Source organism: Sciurus carolinensis, chromosome 8 (genome assembly GCF_902686445.1).
Source record: "Sciurus carolinensis chromosome 8, mSciCar1.2, whole genome shotgun sequence".
NCBI lineage: Eukaryota > Metazoa > Chordata > Mammalia > Rodentia > Sciuridae > Sciurus > Sciurus carolinensis.
In genome coordinates this window covers 89,016,386-89,035,556 of record NC_062220.1, presented here as the reverse complement: position 1 = coordinate 89,035,556, position 19,171 = coordinate 89,016,386, and the positions used below count along the sequence as shown (strand labels likewise).

Below are 19,171 nucleotides of genomic sequence, written 5' to 3'. Positions count from 1 at the left end.
TAATCATATACTCCAGTTTCAGTGATTATTTTTTCTCAGAAAGCTGGGAAATAACAAATTTCTGCTTCCTCTGGCAGGAGCCCTGGCATTTCCAGAGCCCTGCTGCCCACAAAGCTCCTTGGGAGTAACCTCCTGTCCCACGGGACTGCAGGCCCACCCCCCCCCAAGCAGGTTGTGCATAAAAGGGATGCTGCCAAAGTCTTCAGACCCAGAAACACCAGTCACCTGTGGGTCCGATGGCAGGGCCTTGGACAATGGTATAATCTACCTGAGGCCACATTCAGCTGACATTTGGCACTCAGAAGGGGGCACTCACTCTGCACAGCAGCTCGCTTCTTTATCAGAGGGAGGTGTGCCTCTGACTTGGAAAGCAGTTGATCAGTGAGGCCTCTGGTGCATACAGTAGGTGCCCTGGGCCTTCAGAGGTCCCTTATACTGCTTCCAAAGGCTCCCCTCAGCATTTCTTGCACCTTACTGTATAGGTGATTCACCTAGAAATCTACCTAAAATGCAGAGCTTGACTCAGTGGGTCTCTGGTGGGGCCTAACTCTGTATTTTGAAGAGTATCCCAGTCCAGGAGCTACTCGGAATAGTGAGATGCTAAAGCACTTGGGTAATTTGACACCATAGATCTTAAGTGATTCATGATATTTGGTACCATGGTGATACCAGGAAACACATGATGGAATCCTGATCATCAGTCTTTTTTTTTTTTGGTAGTGGGGATTGAACTGGGTATTTAACCACTGAGCTACATTCCCAGTCCTTTTTTATATTTTATTTAGAGACAAGGTCCTGCTAAGTTGCTGAGGCTGGCTTTGAACTCTTGATCCTCCTGCCTCGGCCTCCTGAGTCACTGGGATTACAGGTGTGCGCCACTGTGCCCAGCTCAGTCTCCTTGACACTAGGAAAAAAAGAGATAGGCAGCAAGAAAGGGCCAAATGGGCAAGAATGGTAGATGTATCTTACTTTTAGGGGCCAATATTCTTAAAAAAACAAACAAACAAACAAAAAAAACCAACAAGCGTTTGAATGTTTCCAACATGAGCAGAAAACAAAATCCATGATAAAATTAAACTTTTCAACACTCAATGTTGTTCATTCAAACCCATAAGTGTACAGAATCTTTTCTCATGGGACTTTCTGACTCATGGGGGCAGCTCCACACAGGTGGCTTCCTTCTCTTCTTCCAGGAGGTTGTTAGACAACAGGAGCAGAAGCAAGAACTGAACTATTCTGGGCCACAGACTTTTCCTATTGGGATTGATCACTGAGTCTTCAGCCATTATTGGTCAATCTTGCTCGTGTCAGTGAGTTGGAATTAGGGGATTTTTTTTTTTTTTTTTTTTTTCTGACAGAAGCATCTTTGCTTCTTGAGAGAAGAAACAGAATAGCACTGCAACTTAGGGCAAAATGACCTGGGTCACTTTGAGGGAGAAACCACAGGTGTCACAGGATCTGATGCCAGGTGGAGCCATCCCAGCAGCATCAACCAAAGCAGCACACTGCACTGTAAGAGCAACAGGCTCCTGGAGACCCTGACGTACAAAGGACAGAAAGGAGAGGAAGACAATCCTTTAGGAAAGAGTAGTCTCCTGTTAGAACTTGGAGAGGATCTGCAAGGGCAAAGATGAGGTTGAGTTTTGCAGCAAAATTGGAAATAGTAGGCTATCTCTTCTCTCATTTATTCAGTCAATCTGTCAATCATCGCAAAATAAAAGACACGAAAACATTGAGGAAAAAATGAATGGCACAATCACCATTATTGAGACCCATAATCACTGTTTCATTATCTAGCTCAATCACATGACAGCAGCTCCTGTCAAATGAGGGTCACTTATTGCAGGGTTCCAATAACTTGCATCTGCCAGTTATTGGTGGAGTCTCTGAAGCCATTTATGGGGAGCAGGGCCTGCACATGGGATGGCAACAACTCCTGCATGACACTGTTGTTTCCATCCGTGTACCACTGCGATATGATGGGCCAGTGCAAGAGAAAATGAACCACACCTCTAGGCCCCTGGAGTGGAGCGGGATGTGGGCCCCTCTGGGAGGGAAGATGGTCAGCTGAATCCAGTGAGCATGCCCCAACACCAGCCATGAGGCAGAAACTGAAACCAACCTCAGCAGGGCGGCTGGACTTTGACAGTCTTTTGTGTTTCTCAGTCTGATTTCCAAACTCCCCATGAATCCACAACACAGTAAAATAGATGTTGTTCTCATTTTAAACATGAGAAACTGAGGCTGAGTAACCTCTGGGAGGCCACACAACGTGGGAGCAGGATAGGGTAGCCGATTCCAGTCCCCCACCTGGGGACATTTCTAAGGATCTGAGTTGAGGCAGCAGGCTCTTTCTGGACCTTATCTTGGCTAGACAGCCTCCTGCTCTGAGCATGTCTACAAAGGAAGCTTTTCACAAAACCACTTCCTGGCCCTGAGTGCCTCCACCCGCCTCCCACACTGATGTTCCCAGCACTTCTAACACATCACAAGCAAATAGCTTTTAAAAAGTATAATGTATTTTTTGATTATGTGATCATCATAGAAAACTTAGAAAATGTGGGAACAAATAAAATAAAAGTCACCCATGAGGCTGGGTAGCTCAGTTGGTAGAGTGCTTGCCTTGCAAGCACAAGGCCCTGGGTTCAATCCTCAGCACTGTAAAAAAAAAAAAAAAAAAAAAAAAAAAATCACTCATGACCCTAAAGCTCTTTGATCAAATGCCCTCTGGAAGGGGACAGGAACATCCATGCATCTTCCTTGTAGCCTAGCACCTAATGCAGTGATCAACATGGACACTCAGAGTGTTTATTATATTTGCCAGAACCAGTATTGATAAACTCTGCCTTAATCCTCTAATGCTTTTAAAAATCTCTTGCCCTAGCCAGATGCTGTGTCAAGCACGTGATGAAATTACTTAGTAAATTGTTTTCTTTCTCCACCAAAAATCTAAGGCTCCCACCAAAGTTTTCATTAAGTCCTGCTCACTTCTCAACAGTATTTTGCCTTGTGTCTTCACCCCATAGAGATCAATTCTAAGATTTATTTAGTGCTTACCACGTACGAAGCTCTACACAAGTAGCCCACCAAAATGGTGCTGTTTAATCTTCACAGAATTCCTAAGGTATCTATTATCGTTAGCTTCCTAAGTTTATAAATGAAAAACTGAGAAACAGAGAGAGTATAAGTAACTTGTCTAAGGGTGCCCAGACAGCAGGTGATCTGGGATTTAAACCCAAGTGGCCTGAGTTGGGCGTGGTACCACACACCTGTAATCCCAGCAGCTCAGAAGGCTGAGGCAGGAGAATCAAGAGTTCAAAGTCAGCCTAGGCAACTCAGTGAGGCCCTGTCTCTAAATAAAATACAAAAAAGGGCTGGGGATGTGGCTCAGTGTTTGAGTGCTCCTGGGTTCAATCCCTGGTACCAAAAACAAACAGACAAAAACAAACCCAAGTTTCCTATCCACAGAGCTTGGATTCTTCATCACTGTAGGATCCTGATCCCACATAACTGGGCTAAGAAACCACAAACAACACCCTATGTAGGACCTGTTCACAAATATCCTCTTAGAAATATTTCCCCCAAAGAACCCACAAAGTAGGATAAGCTGAGCAGGGAATGGAACTGGTCACTTGTCCAGAATAGCATCTAGCAGAATGTCTGAACCAAAATCAATGCCCCATCCTGTGAGACGGGGTTTCCATCCGTTTATGCAGCTGTCTCTCCTACCAGTTGGCTCCCTGAGGGCAAGAACTGGCCATTTTGTGCCCTGCCCTGCACCCTCCACAGGGCTTTGCAACAGTAGATTGGTATACTGAAAATGTGATGAAGTAGAAGAAAAACAAGGAGTAAGATGCCTACAAAGAAAAAATATATACCTTTTTTCCTTCCTTTAAAATCCAACAACCAGGCACAGTGGTGCACGCCTGTAATTCCAGCGGCTCAGGAGGCTGAGGCAGTATGATTGCGAGTTCAAAGTCAGCCTCAGCAAAGGCAAGGCACTAAGCAATTCAGTTTGGCCCTGTCTCTAAATAAAATACAAAATAGGGCTGGGGATGTGGCTCAGTGGTTGAGTGCCCCTGAGTTCAATCCCTGGTACCCCCCAACAAAAAAAATCCAACAAAAGCTTTCTTGAGGGGCTGGGGAGATAGCTCAGTTGGTAGAGTGCTTAACTTGTAAGCACAATGCCCTGGGTTCGATCCCCAGCACCCAAAAAACAAAAAAGCTTTCTTGAGGGAGGGGGGACCCTGTGACACTGACTGTTTCAGCGTGGGGAAAACAAGGCAGAGAGGAGGGGTATAGGTACACAGGCCACAAAGTGTGGATGTCATCATACACAGAGCACGAGGTGGCATGGCCTTGGCAGGGGTTTTCCTCAGCACAGGTGACTGCTCTTTCTGTCCACGGATGCAAGGTACCCAGTCTCCAGCAAGGTCAAGTGAATGTGCCTGGAGGGGGCCCCATTGGGCAGCTGAGGATTGCCAACCATCAGGTATTTCTCTCTCTGGAGAGGCTGCACAGGGCAGAGGCGGCGATGGGGTGACCATACAAAGACAGGGATTTGAAGTCCTGGATCAGCTGTTCTAAGATTCGTGTTTAGAAATTCCTGCTGTGGGTGCTACCCTGCAAAGCAGCACAGCTGCATGGGTTGATTCAGTCACTACAAAGTTCCAGGGAAACGATGCACTGGTCTCGCTGACCCAGAGCCCTGGAGCACTGGGCTAAGCGTGTCTTCACCAAGTACTTTCAACTACGACCACAGCAGCAAAACCTCCTGTCTGTCTGCTCAACCCAAATCTCCTTTCTATTGGACAAACATAAACAGCACCTCTAGGAAGAAGCACACTGCTCAATGGAGAGCGAGTGGGTCCTTTTCCCCACTCATCTCCACAGTCCTTTCCTCAGGTTGGTAACATTCCTTTCCATCCAACCTGGTGCACATCCTGCCCAGGAGAAACTGAAGCCCAAAGGCACTTGCCCTTCCCTACCCTGCAAAGCGGCCGCCCACTGGCCTTTCCTGGAGGGGCAGAGACCCAGCCAGGCAGCTTCCTAAGCATAACCTTCCCTCACAGAAGGAGCTCTTTGCCAGCTCAGGCTCTCTGCACCTGGGGAACGACATCCCTGCTTGAAATGTAAAGCTCCACATTGTTAATGGAACCTGGAAGCCCAGTACCATTGAATCGGATCTGTCTCCACGACACATCCAGCTCAAACCCAAAGAAAATACTCAACCAAGCCGACTGCTTTCAGAGACACATCTAGATTTTTTTGGACTGCATTATTCTCCTCCCTTTACGCATGACTGCCTGATTGCCAGAATGCATCCAGACTCGGTAAAGAAAAACAGCAAAACAAATTCTGGCTAGAGCTTACCTTCTCCAGATAAGCCAGTTCTGCAGTTGCTTTGCTTTCCAGCACAGAGGACATCTGTGTAAAGAAAACTGGGTGGTAGGCCAATGAACGAACACCCAGGAGGAAATCAGATGCAGAGGGGACATTCCTTGCTAATAGGTCCTTTTTTCTAGTTAAGATTTGGAGGGATCATTTTTTTCTTTTTTCGTGTACTGGGGATTGAACCAGGGTGCTATACCACTAAGCTATAATCCCAGTCCTTTTTATTTTATTTTATTTTTTATTTTGAGACAGGGTCTTGCTAAGGGCCCAGGCAGGCCTCACACTTGTGATTCTCCTACCTCAGCCTCTTGAATAGCAGAAATTATAGTTTGTACCACTGTACATGGTAAGATATCAATTTTTTTTAAAACATTTGCCTAACTTGATAGACCTACTTGGATGTCTAGTGGGCATTTCAAACAGTGGTATGTCCAAAAGTGAGCTCTGACAGGATCACGTCCCAGATCCTACGGCCTGCCCTGTCTGTCAACAGCTTGTGCAGGTCCCTTCAGTGCTCAGGCAAGAAACTCAGGTGTCATCCAATCCACCAGCAAGTCTAGCTGGGACTACTTTCAAGGTGTCCCCAGAATCCAAGCCCTCTACTCCATCTCTGCTATGCTGTGTCCCCTCGTGTCTGCCTGGAAGACACTACCAGACTCCCTGCTGGTCCCGTCTTTCCCCTCTGAGAGTCCAGTCTCAACACAGTCCTTAGAGCAGCCTTTCAGAACCTGACGTCAGATGGCATCCCCTTCTGCTTGAACCCCTCCGATGGCCTGCTTGTGCAGCTGCAAGGCCCTGTGTTCCCTCGACTCACCTCACTCTGCCCGCCTCTCCTCCCCTTCGGCCACGTTGGTGCCTCCTGTCCCTGGAACACAGGCATTTGCACCCGAGGCCTTCTCTACCTGTGCTGCTCTTCCCCTAGATTTCCTCATGGCTTCCTCCTGACTTAGCTTTTACTCCAGGGTTAACCTCTTAGTGAAGATTTCCTTGGTCTTCCTAATTAAAAACTTCAGGACTTCTAACACTTCTTAGCCCCATCGCCGATTTCTTTCTTCCTTCTTGGCACCTGTTACTGACATGTTACATGCTGAACTAGTTCATCTCGTCCTCCCAGTCCAGAGCGTGAGCTCTGTGGGATCCAAGATGTTCACTCACTTGGTTCCAGTGCTGGGACCAGAGCAGTATGTGGTGCCAAGTGAAGTCAGATCACATCCCCTTCTGCTCAATAAATGTTTATTGAGTGACTAAAATCAGGACAGACCAGTACTTTTAACCCAAACACCTATTTTGAATGAGCCAAACTGGCTTACAAAATTAACAACAAAAAAAAAAGAACTGGTTGGATGAATGATGCAAATCAGGGAATGTGACAAAAGGTCACTGAAATTCCATTCCTTATAGTGATGGCCTAAGGGATGGGTCCAACTGTTCCACTGACAACAAGTAAAATATGAAAAAAATCATATTAAATATGGAAAACATGCTCTAGAGAGATATACCTAGAGCTGCTTTTGTCCTGCAGGCTTCTGTGAACCTGGAAGAAGCAGCTAGAAACTTTACTGCATTCTCAGCTTATTCTAGGAGATGGGGGGACCTAAGTCAAAGGCCAGGGTCTTCCAAGAAACAGACATGATAACCTGTCCTCACTCCAAGCTGGGACCTCCAAAGACTGACACTTCCAGGACAAGGATGAACTAGAAGAGACCAGTCCTGAAGTCTGGTTATCCCTCACCTGGGACAGGTGGTCTCAGTCTGATGGAGTCCCGGGTCCTGCAGGAGCTAACGAAACTCTCTCTGGAGGAAGGTAATGTCATCTGAAGTTGAAATTTACCCCTACACATAAGTTTTTTTTTTTTTTTTTTGTACCAGAGATTGAAACCAGGGACGCTTAAGCACTGAGCCATCCCTTAGGCCATCACTATAAGGAATGGAATTTCAGTGACTTTTGTCACATTCTCTGATTTGTATCATTCATCCCCAGCCCTTTTTATATTTTATTTAGAGAATGGGTCTTGCTAAGTTGCTCAGGGACTCACTAAGTTGCTGAGGCTGGCTTTGAACTTGTGCTCCTCCTGCCTCAGCCTCCCAAGCTGCTGGGATTACAGGTATGCACCACTGTGCCTGCCTACATAAACTTTCAGATACGCTAAATGGCACACAGAGATGATCCAACACACAAAGAAACAAGATACCAAGCAGCAAAAGGGGGGAAAAAAAGAAAGAAAGATAGATGCCAAGCAGACTTAGAAACCTCGAGACACTGGAATGTTAGACACAGCCTATTATGCAACCAAGCTACTATGTTCAAAGAACTAAAAGCTTGAATTTTTCAGTGGAGAAATAAATCATATTAAAAACAATTTGAAAAATAAATAGAAATTTGAGAGCAAATACCATTGAACATGTGGAATGTTTACAGTAGGCAGGGAACTGAATTTGGGGGGAACGCTGTGACGTTGGTCATCTGACCTTATCTTCCAATGAAGACAGGGGGAAATAGAAATGTTCAAAATGGGGGTGAGCACTCCTTTTACATGTTTATCTGCTGGCAGGGAAACAGCCTGTCAGCAGCCACAGAAGGATGGATTCCAAAATCCCAAGAGAGGGAGGGGAAAAGCAAGCTCTGCACAAGAGATTTTACAAAAAGGGAAAGAAATAGAACCACTATCCAATTTCATTCTCATTTCCACCCATAAACATGGAGGTAGAACATTCCTATTCTTTACGGCAAACCCTCAATACAGACCCCACCAATTAAATGAAGCCTCCCAACTGCTCCCATGCTTTTGGGTTTGAAGTCTGCCGGCCGAGTGCAGCAACACTCCACTGTCTCATATAGAATCTGTCTGCTCCCCTCCCTATCGGGGATTCTCAACTCAAGTGATGCTAGAAATAACCATCATCCTTGTAACAAGCAGCTGTGTCACATCCCGTCCCCTCCCTCCCCCCGACCCCAGCCTCCCCACACTGGCTGCTATCTTTACGCCACAGGGCAGACAAGAGAAAAACAATTAGTCATCCGGGTTTTGCCCACTTTCCCCACCACCCGAGTTATTCAAAACACAATCACTGCAGAAAACAAGCTGGCTTTAGAGGCCAAGCAGGCACCTACAGGTCTGAAGGACTTGAAGACTTTTTCCAAGACTTCATGGAGCGTCTTCTTGCCGCAGGAGGAGATGTAATCCTGCGCTAGCTGCAAGAAAGGCAGGCAGTCCTCGCTCTCGCTCCACACGTGCTGCAAGCCCACAAGAGGGCAAGGAGAAAACAAAGACACACAGGTCATTATCCTCGAGGTGAATCACCCACTGCCATGCAGATTTTTTAATTACATGACCCTGAAGACAACCTCCAGTGCAGAGTGGAATCCATATGTTGATTCTTGGTCTGTTTGCATGGAAGGGGATCAGAAAATGTCTGATCCACAGAAGCCCCAAGCTCCGGTTCCTGCTCTCACCTGCTCTGTTCCCCATCTATTCAGAGGTAGCAAAGAGGTGGGGGGGGGGGGGCAGACATTCCTCACCTGTAATTTCCACAGTTCACCTGATCCAGCAGGCTAAAGGTGGTTTTAAGACAGGCAGAGAAATCAGAGCCTTTGCCTTCAAACTCCTTAACTTTGCCTTCAGCTATGGCTGAAGGAATAATTAAGCATAGTTTGTAGTCTGAACTTGGAACAAGGCTTTCCTTACCCAGATCAGCCTATGAGTGGGGGTGGTGGTAAATTTTCTTTAAAATGAAATGAACTTAAGAGAACACAAAAAGTCCAAAGTCACTGGGAAACAAAGGTTTGCTAAAAGCTGACCACCTTGAACGTGCTTTAAGAGAGCATTGGACCCAAGCATCACCAAGCAAGGTAACATAAGTATCGAGGAAATGAGTTTTAGGCTTTATTTTATTCTTAAGGCTAGAGAAAGTTTTCCTCCATGTGAGTATATCTTTAAGACTAGGCAAACCTCTTCCCAAACTTTGTAAGGATCTGGACTAAACCCAAGAATCAGGCAGGAGAGATCTGGATACGGAAGTCCCAGCTCTGCAAATCTGAGTGAGATCTGAGTATCAGGCTTCCAGGGTAACAGGGAATCTGCCAGGTACAAGGCTCTATTTCAATGACAGTTCAACACTAATAAAACCATATAAGGCCAGGGAGAGTGGAAGTCATTTGGTGGACTGGAGCAAGTCACAGGAGCTAGGCCACAGGGGACTAGATCCCTTTGGAGAAATGGTCCATGTCAGATGTACACTCACCTCCTTCTATTCATGCAAATGATTAAAGAAACACCCTAGAAAGTTCTATGCTTGACACTCAATAAACACATTTCATTGCCTTCCTTCTCACTGCAGGATTTCCAAGAACTAGAGCTGCACACGTAAAGTGCTCCAAGATCCAAGTGAGGATAACTAGGTGCTAATGTGCCATTTTCATACCCCAATTATCTGTGTTTCGCAGTTGTAAAGGTCCATTTCCGACACCCGCTGCTCTAATTCCAGCAGACTTCCAGAGCTTCCTCCTCGACCTAATAAAGACAACCGCCAGGCCCTCTAGCTTTCGAGAAGAGCTCAAATGTGCTTCCCTATTAATTAGAGACCCTTAAAGCTGTCAAGCCACTGAAATGTCACTTATGTAATAATATCTTACATTGTACAAAAGTCTAATAGTACAAAGTACTTTTATATCCATTACCTATCTCACTTGATTCTTAATCAATGGAGATTCAGCAAGGACAACAAAGTTCTACTCCGCATTCATTTTTACCCTCAACTCTGTGACGTTTCAGCCAATTTCAAATTAGTACGCAAGCTGGAACTGAGATTAACATCTAGCATCACACAATTTTAAGCCTGCCTTTCCTAGACTTAGTGTCAAGATTAGAGAGTGAAAGTCAAAGTTTTATTAAGTGCTTTGCACAGTGCCAGGAAGATATATAGAGTACACCTTCTTTCCACTCTGCATCTGCAGGATGGGGGAGAAATGGCAAGTTGAACTTTCTGCCTTCCATGTAGTTAAGGTTCCTCGATGAGTAAACCAGATACCCAGTGTGACTTCACTGTGAATTCAGAAGTAGGAGGATCTATGAAAAACTGGTTATACATACTTTTTTTGAAAGTGCATTTGGACTTTAAAGTACAAAGTGAACAGGAAAGCTTATCACTTGACAGAATCATAATGCATCCACTACCTTAGTGATCAGTTTATGTAGATAAGTGTTCACAGGCATCTCTAATCTCGTGATGAGATTGTTCATACTGCAATTTCCATGTCTCTACTTTTGGACTCATTCACTTATGAATATATGTTGGAGAAGGAAAATCTAAAACCCACCAAAGGGCCTTGTGCCTAATTTCCTTTATTTAGGTGTCTACCTCTCCCTGGATTCCCAGTTTTGTGAATTTAAAAAAACATTTTAACTGAATCTCCAGCCACATGATAAAATGAGGGACATGGGGTTTGGAACTAGACAGACCCAGGTGGACATGGCCACTTAAAAGACATCTCCATTTGCTAACTACTAATTTTATATCCGCTGCATCTCAGAGCAAAAACAATTTCACTTAAGTTGCTTCTTTCCAAAACTAATGAAGGCAGGTGGCAAAGAGTCATAGACAACAAGACAAGATGGACTGAAAAATAAGTCTGTAGTTGGGGAAAAAAAGGACAAAGGGAAAATAACGAAAGGAAAATAAGCTAAAACCAAGAGTGAGAAGAGGACAAACAGAACAAGATAGGAGGGCCTGGCCACTTGTTATAGAGGGGACACAGGGTTGGTGCTAACACTTCCTAAGCAGCCCACACAAAGAAAGAAGCACCACTTCCTTTCAGTGTCCCCAGAGAAGATACTCAGGCTCTTCAGGACAATCAACAGACAAGGGACTGAGGGCAGAATGATTATTCTCTCAGGAAAATACAGGGGTCTACACTCAAACCAAGGAAGGCAGAGAGAATGCACGGGGCAGGGCTGATGGCTCTGAAAACAGGATTTGAGGGTCTAGTGTCTTAGAAAGACAAGTGGGTGGGTGAAGACCAAGAGTACTGGGCCACATGGCCATGGTAACTCCAACTGGGAAAATATTTTAAGCATGTATAACCAAGCACCCGCCTTAGGCTGGTTAATATTTTGATTTCCAAGAAATGCTCAGGCAGCTGTTCTGGGTTGCACTTTGAGAACCAGGGGCAGAGCAGAACTTTGGCTAACCCTATTTAGAGGGACAAGGTGGAGGCGGTGCTATGTTTAAAGTATTTCTGGAAGACCTCAAGCAATGCCATTATTGACTACAGCCAACTCCAAATCTCACACTGGTGTGAGTTTCAGTGAAGGCCACTGTACCCACAATTAAGTGGCCCACAGAAGTACAGGTGATCTACCGGCCTTCTTTCTGTTAAGGTGGGCTACAGTTTATTACAAAAGCTCACCCTGCTAAGACAATAAAACCATGTCGCTTATAAAGAGGAAAATGAACACTTTCCTCTTTTCTATAGTGTAGATGAGAATATCCAGTTAATCCAGAAAATGGTATTAAATCATTAAGGTAATTTGATCCTACAAAATTGTTTTGAGTATAAGCTGTGTGCTCCTACTCCTCTAAGTTCTGGTGGGCATGCTGCTGGGCCTCCAGGTGCTTAAGCTAGTACTGGTTTGGGGGGTATTAGGAACACACCCATTTCTCCTCTCTGGACACTTACCTGAGTCAGGGCCCTTGCTGTGGGCTTCTCTCATTGTAGTATAGTCAGTCTGTGTATCCACAGTACTGTATCTGTGGATTCCACATCCGAGGAGAATACTGGGAGAAAACCGTACTGAATATGTGCAAAATTTTTTCCTGACATTATTCTCTAAACAAGAGTACACATAACACTTACAATGTATCTAACATTGTATTAGGTAGTAAGTAATCTAGAGATGATTTAAAGTCTACAGGAGAAAATGTGTAGGTTGTATGAAAAGTGCTACATCATTTATATAAAGAGACTTGGGCATCCTCAGATTTTGGTATCCAAGGTAGGACCTGGAACCAGTCCAATAAGGACACCAAAGGTGTGGCTTTTCTCAGTCCATTCTGAATTGGTGCAGTTTAATCCAAAACTGATTTCTGGCCACAAGACAGCTGAACATAAAAGTCACATGCCACCCAACATGATAGGCTGTATCTAAGGAGAGCCTGCTCCTTGTGTCGATCCATTTTACCACAGACTAAACTGAGGCTCAGAAAGGTTAAGTAACTTGCCTGTGGTTTTACCAGGAGCAAGGGGGAGCTGAACATCAACAGAGTCCACACACTCTCAACTGTACTTTGCAAGATGTTTAACTAAGCCTCAGTCATAGAAGATAATTATATTCACAGGGGGGTTCTGAAGATTATAGGGATCACCTGTAGACTGCCTCTCATTTAGCAGGAACCTAGTAAGTGCTTAATCCCACCTATTTGGGCTCATGTTAACATAACTGGCCTCTCTTCAGGATTACCATTCCACAAACACAAATCGCCCATCTTTTCCCAGAAGTAGCCTCTCTGTATGGACAACGCACAGTCCCTGTGGAATGTCACATGCTGGCAGGCATCTTCATATTGCTACTCACATAATCCTCATGGTGACTATGCAATGCAGGTATGCCTGTCCCAGTCTGAGAGATGGGGAAAATGAGGGTAGCTATAAAGTAGAAAAGAAAGTCTTTTCTCTCATCTATACCACCACGTAAACATGATGTGATCTCCTTTAACTAAGTTATATTTTCTCTCTGTCAAATGAAAAGGTTGTTATTTAACAAACTAAATAGTTAAGAATAGAGACATGCTTAGACCACACGAAGGGGGGAAATATACATCTATACAATAAGCAAACACACATACATAAAATCAAATTACACAGTCCTTCCATACAAAATCTTTTTAATTATGACAATGGTTATCTTTGCTTTTGAATTGAGAGAGGATTAAACGACCTAGAATTTTTGATCCAAATGGGTTTCTGAGTTGAGCGAGGGGGTGGGGCAATAAAATGGCCCCTCCCTCCTGCAATCAGTCATGGGCAACCTAGGTCCACAGGGGCAGGACAGAGCTCCCTTCTCCTGGACCAGAGCAAGGAAGAAGCCCAGCTGTACCTAGTGCTGAGATCGGCTGCAACACTCCACTCCTCAGGCCTGATCGAGTCTTGGAACTTCCAAGTTGCAGAGGAACAGGCACACCAGCATGCCCAGGACCTCTCGCCCTCCTCTTGTCAGGACCCAGGAGCCCTTGATGTCACACGTGTAAAGCCAGGCAGGGTGGCCCCGCCCTGAACTCCCTCCACAAAAGAAACTGGAGGGTTTTTGGTTTGGGGGGCTTTTCTTTTTGATGTTGGGGACCTAACCAAGGGTCTCAGGTGTGTTGGGCTGGCATGCCACCACTGAGCTGCACTCCAGCAGTTTCTTATCCAAGGTACTGCCCATTCACAGGGAGTGGCCCCAATCAGGGAGGCAGTCTGGAAAGGGACAGCATGTTTGGGACAGCCTGTGAAAGGGTGTATGAGGGACCTTGGAGCTGCCAAAGTGAAGGGACGATCAAAATGAGTCCTTGCTTCTGGGCCTCTGAGCTCCTGACCTGATCCTGCCTGCAGCCATTCTACCTGGTGACAGCAGGCATCTGGGCCTAAGTTCAGGTCCTGCCCCTATCACTTCTTAGTAGTATAGTGAGTCTCTTACTCTCACTGAGCCTCAGTTTCCTCACCCATAAAACAGTGATAATATTTACCGGCCTCAAGGGATTTTTGTGAGGCCCAAGAACAAGTCACCCTTGAACCCCAACTGGATTGGGTGCCGTGCTGTCACCCTTGTGAAGCTCTGTATTCAATCTGAGGCTGTGGTTCAGGTTGTTCTACTACTTGCTAACCATGGGAAAGTCAGTGAACCTCACTGTGCCTCAGTTTCCTCATCTGTAAAACAGGGAACATTATACAGCATGCCTTGTGATATCACTAAGACTCAACAAATTCAAATACACAAATTGTCTGGAACAGTGTCAGATACATAGTAAATTGAACATAAGAGGTAGCACTGCTGCTTCTTTGAAGTCTTGAAATTTAAAATCTGTCTTCTACACTAGACTCATTTTTTTTTCTTCTTCTTCTTTTATTCCAGTCCTGGCAATTGAACCCAAGGTTGCTTTCCCACTGAGTTACATCCTTTTTATTATTATTTTTTTTTTGAGACGGGGTCTCACCAAGTTGCCCAGGCTGGACTCAAACTTGCAATCATGCTTCAGCTTCCCAATAGTTTGGATTACACGTTTGTGAAACCACATCCAGCTCATTCATTCATTCTTAAAAATGTGTATTGCGCATAAACTAATTGTCTGACACTGTTCCAGGTACTGTGATACAGTGATGAATAAGATAAATGAAGTCTCTCCTCCATGGAATCTGTAGTCTAGTGGAGAACATAGAAAACAAAAAGAGAATATCCAGTCTAATGTGCGCCGGTAAGAACAAAAGAGGGTGAAGTGAGGGAGGGGAGGTCAGGAAGGCTTCTCCCAGGTCTGCGTGGCATGAAAGAGCCAGTCAAGTAAAGATCTGGGGCCAGAATGTTCTAGGCAGGGAGAACAGCAAGTGCAAAGGCCTCGGGGCAGGAAAGAGATTGGTGTGTGTGAGACCAGAAAGGTCAGTATAGTAGAAACACAGTAAGCAAGAGAGAATGGTCCCAGAGATGGTCAGAGAGGCAACAGGAGACACATTAAATAGGGGCTGGAGGCCAGGGCAAGGTCTTGGGTTTTAATGCAAAAGGGACAGGAAGTCAGTTTAAGGTGAGGTGGGGAATGGGTAGTGATATCACCACCACCACTACTATTTATATTTATACAGATCCAGACCATATTTTAAATAGCTCTGGAGTGACAGCTGGCTAGAGACTGGCTTGGCATGGGGGCAGGTGCTACAAGCATGGAGACCAGTTAGGAGAGAAGATGAAAAATGATAGTGGCTTAGGCTACTGTGAGTGTATGAGAGTAAAGAAAAACAGGTGGACCCTGCACATCTTTCGAAAGCGATTCTGGCAGAATTTTGGTGAGTTGGATTCAGGGAGTGGTAGAGTGGGGTTAAGGATCTCCCTTAGATTTTTGGCTCCAGCAACTAGATGGATGGTGGTGATTTACAGAGCTAACAGCACAATGGGCTACCAATGGAGTGCTCAGAATAAGCCAGGCATTATGCTCAAGCAACCCTGCAGATACCACTACAACTATGATCCCCACTTTCAGAACCAATCCCAAGTAATCCTGCTAGAGAGGTTACAGAAGTGGAAACCAGGGCATAGAAGGCATAAATGACTTCCCCAGGGCCCGCACAGTTCAGATGTCTGATCCCAGAGTCTGTGCTAACCACTGTGCTACACTACTTAGCTAGGAAAACTGGCCCCAGGGGTATGAGGGCTATTTATATGCTAGATAGCCCTGACCCAGCAAAGAACAAGCCCTCAATAATTTGTTGAATAAACGAATGATGTGAAAATAACTTAAATTGAGAGGTGACTATGTAAATACGCTAACAAATCCTTCAAATAACAGGGATTCCACTCAACTCAAATTTCTTCTAATGCTTAACATATTTTCTGGGGAAAAAGGAAAAGAACTAGGGTAGGACACTTATTAGATGCAGACAGCAGTTAGACACACCTGGCCTGGAGTGAATTCAAGAAAAAGTTTGGCTAAGAAAACTACTGCTATTGGCATCTTGTCCACTATGGCTTCCAGAAACTTTGAGAAGTTCCAGTCTACCTGAGGAATTGTTTTTATCTTCTCTCTTCTTATTTACCCTCTACCCCACCTTCTATCTTCCTTATCTATTCCATTTAAATTATCAGTCAACACTCTCAATGTGGGTGGCCTCAGGAAAAGGGCATAATAAAAATAATGTTTCTGAATGACGACGGTTTAACACATTCCAGTCAAGAGAATGGCCTTCCACCTTCCTCCGCCTACTTGCCCTCTTTGGAGTCATTTCTGTGGATTTGTCCCCTGCAGACCCAGTGAAAGGCTGTGTGGAACCCTCCCTATAAAATCCATGAACCATATCCTATTTCACACAATAGGGAGGAGGAGGGGCACTGGCAAACTAAGGAAGCCGGGAGCTGGGAGGGACTCCTAATCACACCCTGACATTTTATGGTTAGTTGGATCTTGATTCCCTTTCCACTATATCCCTGGGATTTTCACATACTTTTCCAATGGAGTGAATCCCTTTTTAAAGTCCTCCCACTCTTCCCAGTACAATTAATCTGTGCTTACATGTATTAATAGCTTACTTCTCTTTACAAGTACCCTGTGAAAGCCCACTTTACGGGTGAGAAAAATGAGGCTCTTAAAAATAGACAAGCTCTAAAGTCTGGAAAACACCAGGTCTCTGAATCCCAAATTTGTAGAGTCCTTGCTTAAGAGAGGCTGTCAGGTGCTCTATCGACATGATTACATTATCAGAGTACTGATATTACTAAGCTCATTTTGTGGCTATGGAAACTGGACTCAGGGGAGGACAACTGGTCATAGCCGCCCAGCCAGCACTCAAATCTGGCTGTCACCCAAAGTCACCCCTCTTCTAGGGTGACGCAAGGTGGGGCTCAGGTGGGTTCCACCCCTCGGTGAGGTGGGGATGGTGGGAGCAGCCGGCTTCATCACCAGGCTTGCACCAGACTTCACCTCTCCAGGTCCAAGAAAGGCACTCTTGCTCTAACTCCTTCGCGAACTTCCCGCGGGTGACTGGGGTGCGCGGCAGTAAAAGCCAGGGCCCAGCTTTGTCTCACCCCACCTGAGGAGCCTGCGCCAGGCCGCGCCTCTGCGCCGCCCCCTCCGTCGGCAGGGGCGGCAGCAGCGCCAGCTCCAGGCTCAGGCCGGCGACCACACGGTAACCCGCGTCCACAGCCGCCTCCATCTTACATTTGGGGACCATATTTATTCCCCGAGCTTACAAACACTTCATGGAACGCCATCCTCGCTTGGTCTCCACGCCCTTCCACTGCAACTTCCCTGCCCTCCGCATCCTCTTCCTAAACTGTCAGCACCAAGATCCCAAGTGGGCGCAGGATGCTAAGTCGAAGGTATAGACACCGCAGGTTCTGGTCCAGATCGCTCCCAGCCAGGGGTGTAGGGGATTCCCCTGCCCCTGGAAAAGCCCAAGGGCTTTGGCAGGGCCGCTGCCGCCTCCGGGCCGACAGAACCCGCCCGGGTCACACACACCTCGCTGGCGGCTCATAGAGGAGCAATGGAAGCACCAGGAAAAGGGGGATAGGCGTGCCCGCGTGTGTGTGTGTGTGTGTGTGTGTGTGTGTGTGTGTGTGTGTACTGGGATGTATGCGCACGCGCGCGTTCGTTTTTAAGATCCAGGGTGTAATTCCGCAAAGAAGGTCCAGGAGATCGGGCATCGTTAATGTGGACAGAGGCTTTGTGTCCAAACAGGCAGCGCAGGGAAAAACAGGGAGGGGGTTGGGGGTTCTTCCGAACCGGGCAATTCGTGGAGTTGTGTTTGCGCACTGGGAGGGGAACGGGATTCCTTAGCCGGACGGGACGCCCGGGTGTAGGAAGCTCCGGACTTCGGATTCTTCAAGAGGTTCCGAGCGCCCCAGACCCGGTCAGTGCGATGCGGTTGACACCCCCAGGATGTTCCAAGCCAGATACCGCGCACCAGCTGCGGGGTCGCGTTCCCGAAATAGCGCCCGCAGGGGTAAGGGGTGGACTCCGGATAACGCCACACCTCCCGCCCCAGCCCTGTTCCCTGGATCCTATGGGCGCCCAGCCCGACACCCACCCGCCCCACCCGGGGCGCTGACACCGCCGCGCCCGGCCCCGGGGCTTCCCCAACCCAGCTAGGAACAGCGGGTGCGCGGCGGCCAGCGGGTTACGCCTCCCCACCGCGCGGGAGCTCCGGCGCAGCGACGCGGCCGCAGCGTCCACACTCCCACCCGCTCCAGCGGTCCCTCCCCCAGGCACTCACAAAATTGTCGCCGCAGCCGTTGTCCGGACACAGCACGTAGAAGGAAACGCCGGGGTCGGCGTAGAAATCCATCCTGCGCTCGGTCTCCTCGGTGGCGATGAGCTCGAAGGGCGTGTTGGAGCACCATTTCTCCGCAACGTCGGCCAGCTGCTGGAAATCCATCGTGGCCCGCCGCGCCCGCCGCCGCTCCCTCCGCCGCGGCGCTCGCCCCGCTCCCTCCGCCTCCCGTCGCCGCCCTCCTCGCTCCTCGGCGCCCTCCTCCCGGGCGGGCAGCACGGCGCGACGCTCCGCTAGGCGCGGGTCCGGGGCGGCGGCGGGCCAGCCGGGCGGACTCCCTGCGGGTCCTAGGCTCGCGCCGACGGGGACTGTTTACATGCGGTGTGTAACGGGGGCGGGCGGCGGCCGCGGACGGCGCGGCGCCGCGCCCGCGGCTCCTCCTCCGCCCCGCCTACCCCCGCCTCTTTCGGGCCGCCGGCGAGGCTGGCGTGGCGGGAGCGCGGGGAGCCTGGCGGGGCGCTGGTGACTCCGCGGGCCGGCCGTTCTTCTCCTCCGCTCCCCTACCCCTTTATTTTTAAACGAACTGGAGCATCCAGGGGCCCTCGCCTGTGCGGGGCCGCCCCGGCCCGTGACGTCATGGACCCTGGCCAATCCCCGGAACCTGAGGCCGCGCCGCGGCCCGCGAGCCCGGTGACATCACAGCGCGGGCCCGGCACCCGCGGCTCCGCGGCTTACGGAAAAGCGGGCGCTGTCCTGGCGCCCGGTTAGTGTTTATGTGGAGTTAGGAAGTCCGGGAAGCTTTTTTCCGACTGCGATTTAAATGCAAGGGCGCCC

At 47.6% G+C, this 19,171-nt stretch overlaps 1 protein-coding gene across 3 annotated transcripts in view; it reads right to left on the bottom strand.

Annotated features, from left to right (window-relative positions):
* Positions 1-18,927, bottom strand: part of Mturn (maturin, neural progenitor differentiation regulator homolog) — a 29,023-nt gene extending 10,096 nt beyond the window's left edge. For 2 of the 3 annotated variants that reach the window (XR_007109888.1, XR_007109889.1), the window contains exons 1-2: positions 18,341-18,927; positions 8,507-8,629 (exon numbers count right to left, since the gene is read on the bottom strand). Coding sequence is in view for 1 of the 3 variants with exons in the window: in XM_047562027.1 (XP_047417983.1) it covers positions 8,507-8,629; positions 18,341-18,502 (285 nt within the window). In the remaining 2 variants the exon portion in view is untranslated. The remainder of the gene's footprint in view (positions 1-8,506; positions 8,630-18,340) is intronic. The other variant, XM_047562027.1, reaches the window with a different exon arrangement.
* Between the last annotated feature and the right edge of the window lie 244 nt (positions 18,928-19,171).